This window comes from Gekko japonicus, unplaced genomic scaffold, assembly GCF_001447785.1.
Source record: "Gekko japonicus isolate JY-2015 unplaced genomic scaffold, Gekko_japonicus_V1.1 scaffold217, whole genome shotgun sequence".
Taxonomy (NCBI): domain Eukaryota; kingdom Metazoa; phylum Chordata; class Lepidosauria; order Squamata; family Gekkonidae; genus Gekko; species Gekko japonicus.
The window spans coordinates 926,819-931,217 of NW_015164188.1; the positions used below are offsets into that span (position 1 = coordinate 926,819).

Genomic DNA, 4,399 nt, shown 5'->3' on the forward strand with positions numbered 1-4,399 from the left:
TAACTTTAAAGGTGCCCTCCAAGCCCCCCCCCCCCACGCCAGCTAGTTTGGCAAAGGGATTTAAAGAGACAAATGCCTTCTCCAAGCTGGCCAGTGGGGGGGCCTTTGAGAACGCATTTACAGTTAAAGTTGCTTTCTTTCTCTGTTCCCCCCACCTCAAGACTACCCATGGAGGGGAACACTGGCTGGAGAAGGGAAGACTTTTTGGGGAGGCATGCCTCCCCTTTGCTTCCCCAGCCACCCTGCCAGGAGTTGCCACAGTTTGACCACCCCTGGTCTAGTTAAAAAGGCAGCAGGGTTGTGAAGGATGTTTGTCTGACAACCTGGACAGTCAGCATTAAATAGACAGGTCACTGGTCTGACCATATAAGACAGTTCATCTTTGAATATTATGAGTCTGTAACATGTAGGTATCTGTACTTAAGTGAGAGTCCACAAATATTTGCAGGACATTCTAGCTCTTATCTCCAGAACACATTCTGCTCTCTGTCATTCAACATTCTCACAATAACTTTGCTGCTCAGCTTGAAGTAATTTCAATGGTGTTTGTGCTGGATTTCCACAAAAAATCCTCCAAAATTAATAACTATCTCCATGCAATATGGATGCTAGATTACGCTCACTGTGTCTCTGTCATGAACATCAATCATATGGATTAAGTTAAACATATGGAGCAGAGGTCCATCAGCGGCTATTAGCCACAAGGTATAGATAGGAACTCTCAGTCTGGGGCAAGTGATGCATTGTATTCTTGGTGCTTGGGGGGGGGCAACAGTGGGAGGGCTTCTAGTGTCCTGGTCCCACTGCTGGACCTCCTGATGGCACCTGGTATTTTTGGCCACTGTGTGACACAGTGTTGGACTGGATGGGCCATTGGCCTGATCCAACATGGGCTTCTCTTATGTTCTTGTGTTCTTATAAACTTACAGAAGTATACCTGTAAACAGGGCTTTTTCCTAGGGGAACGAGCCGGGACAGAGTTCCAGAACCTCTTTGACAAAATTATTTTTAAAATGTTTAAAAGTTCATGAGTTTTCAGTATACAGATTGAAAACTTCATTTCCCTCTTGAGAGTTCCAACACCTCTTTTTAAAAAGAAACAAACAAACAAACCCTGCCAGTAAACTAAAAAAAAATCCCTGCCTGTAAATATAATCAAGCCAAAATCAATCCTACTGAAAGGAAGAGATACATACCAAGATGTCCAAGCAGGCGGCTTTAAGTAGTGTGATCTGATCTGCAATGGTCAAACTTGTAAAACCAGGCAACCGTTTTGCAAATTCCACTATTTTAATAATGCACTTTGTAGCTAGTTCACTGAATTTGTCCCAAAGTCCAAGGTCCAGTCGAACTCTATGATCTGCACTAGAGTTCTGGAAAGAACAGAATGAATCAGTTATCAGCCAACTTCTGTGGCATTATGTAGTGAAACCACATAAAACAACAAATGGAGAAGGAGGCCATTCTAGAATCATTCAATTAACAATCTGCAAAATTTCATTGACATTTACTGTTGGAATCCTTTTGTCCTTAAGTGCGTATAGTGTTCCAAAAATTCCTTTCACGCTTCTCTGTTGCTTATGATTACAGGCTCCACCTGCACTTAGGATAATAATGAATATAACTATTTCCAAATTCCATTGTCATTTTTTGTTTCCTCCATTTGTACAATGCCTTCATTGAGAAGTATCTTTTTACAGTCGCAACCCAGGAATTAAAGTGAGTGGAACTGGAATCTCAATTTCTCTGTCTGGGAAAAGGAGTCAAATCTTGTCTTACAGAGCATCGTTTCCACAATATGACATTCTTTTTCACATGCTAACTGTCTCAGCGAATTAGTTCTAGTTAGTTTCTCTTCTCCAGGGTGCAGCAAAGGTTTTACAGCTCTCTCCGAAGTCAACGCTTATGGAAAGAAGAACCAGTGATACGATGATAGAAAAGAACCATGCGTGTTATCAGGAGATGATCTCATTGTCTCAGGACACAATGTTCATTGCTTGCAAGGCATTCGTCGGCCACTAAAAGGTACGTCATGACATCTATTTAAGGCCACAACATGCAACTCTGTTAGACACAGCAAATTTTCTGGCATTTCAGTCTAATTTTATTCAAATTAAATTAAAACCATCCACCATGGCTTCTGTAAAGGGAAGTTCTGTCACACCAACCATTGAGTGCTCTCTGAGAGGGTTAACAACAGGGGTGTGCACTATTGGTATTTGGGCATCTTTGCGAGGGACTGGTCAGGAGTGTGTTGTTGCCATACTCGAGGCTACAAACCAGGTAAAACCTGATGAGGGAAATGAGGCACGGAACCTGAAAGTTCTGACAGACACCAGAGGCAATTTCCGGGTGTTGCTGCAAAGAGCAACATGGACCTGAGAATGCTACTGAGGCTGGGAGGATTTCTTTGGAAAGCAGGCCACCATGGCGATACATGTTGTCAGCAACACTGGTCAGAAGAGGGTTGCCCAGATTTATTGGGGGGGGGGCTTTAAATCCCCTCAACAGGCCTGTACATCAGTAATTTCCTGACAAACAGAAGCTGTTTTGGATCCCCTATGTGCTGTGTATAAGTTTTGCTCAGGAAGAATAACAATAGCAGGCAAAACAAGATGTTCCTGGAACCATTTCCTTCACCAGGCGCAGCCTGTGCTTCTTAGGCAGGCCTTGCTGAAATGAATTCTGATGCTGAGATTTTTCTTGTGGACTGTTCTAGGGCAACAATGGGCTTAACAATCTCCGCTTTGGAAACCGAAACAGTTCCTTTAGTCAGCAAGTATACGTCCTTAAAGCTTATTTCAAATTATCCTCAAGCGCCTTGGCAAAAGACTGCATAAGGGGGTGTGGAGTAAGATCAAGATGTTCAGCCATTCTGGTCATCATTAAATTGAATTGGGCCACTTACAGGGAAAAATTGGCAGTACACAGAATTGCACAGAGAATAGCCTTGAGCAGGAAATCCTTGTACAGTGGGGCATCCATCTGGAAAGAGGACACTGCACAAAACCAGCGAGTGTGAACAACATCTTGATCGGGATCTTATGGGCTTTCCTTTATCATGCCTCCCCCCCCCCACACACACACACACTGCACCAGGGACGGCTGATATGGCTGCTTTTAAACTGATGCCCTGAAGCCTGAACAAAAATGTAAATCTAATCGACTGTTAAGGCAAACCAGGAAGGAGGTAGTTGGTTAGTAAAATACAATGTGAACTTATTCTTTTACTGTCCTGCTTGCAACATCCATTGGGACTCGGACTGAAAACTGTTATGTGTTACCTTTATGAATACCGCAAACAGAAAAATCATTTTAGCAGTTTTTATTTGGTAATAAGAGCCCTTAACAGTATTGATGAAACCAAGCACATTTTTTGTGACTTTCTCAGTACGGAAAAAAATAAAATGGAGCGTCAGCATCCATGAACAGGCCAAAAGATAAAATATGGGATTAATATATAAAAGTAGGCAAGAAGCGGAAACTCCAGGACTGGCTCTCCATGGGTTCTGAGGAGTTTCAAACGGGAGGACTTCAGCTGGATGTTTTACTACAGTGCATTTACCAAGTGCCTCTTCCAAAAGCATTCGTGCGTGCAGTTTAAGGACCACGTTTCCCATAATACTGCAATGGAGCACATATGGTGGAATAATACTGTAAGGCACCCTAGTGGCATTTTTATCAGCGGAAAAACCCAACCATGCTGTAAAATCCAATTACATGGCCATTTTTAAATTTTATTTATTTATTATTTTTCATCTAAATGGATCCCTTATGGATTGGTCTGAGGCACTCTGATGCTTCTCTGACTCAGAATGCAGAGTACAATAGACCAACACAACAGCAGACTCTATCCTGCCTTTAAACTCTGCTTTACCAACTGTACAAGGCTCCTAAACAACAAATGTCATTTGATTAAGGCAAGCCAACACACCCACCAAGCCAAATGCAGCCCATGTATGATCCCTACCCAACCTCCTGTATTTGCTGCATTTATTCCTAGGACTGGGGAAATTGAGGTTTTCAAACATTTTGCTGGCTGCAAGGCACATACGACCATAAATTGTGCAGGTCTGGATTAGAAGCAATAGTTACTCTTTTTCCTCTGCAAAACAAGAAATCTCCATTCATCTGGGACCAATATTTGAACCAGGGTCTCTCCTGGGCATAGTCCTACCATCTAACCATTATACTACTCTGGCTAGGATAAAGTGCAGCTGGTGAAAGATGTCATGCTCAAAAAGCCTAATCATTGGCCACGATCTCACTGAGAGCTCCGTGTACTCAAAGACCACAGAAATCAACGCTTTGTGGTCCCTTTTGTACACAATACTTAACCTTATGGAGATCTCCACAAGGACTCTGCCTTTTGGGTGAAGGATAAAATTTACAGACATCA

The 4,399-nt window shown here is 42.6% G+C and overlaps 1 protein-coding gene across 1 annotated transcript in view; it reads right to left on the reverse strand.

The window, feature by feature from the left end:
• Positions 1-4,399, reverse strand: part of RARB (retinoic acid receptor, beta) — a 61,455-nt gene that overhangs the window by 15,807 nt on the left and 41,249 nt on the right. The window contains exon 3 of the mRNA XM_015408243.1: positions 1,197-1,373. Within this exon, the coding sequence (XP_015263729.1) occupies positions 1,197-1,373 (177 nt within the window). The remainder of the gene's footprint in view (positions 1-1,196; positions 1,374-4,399) is intronic.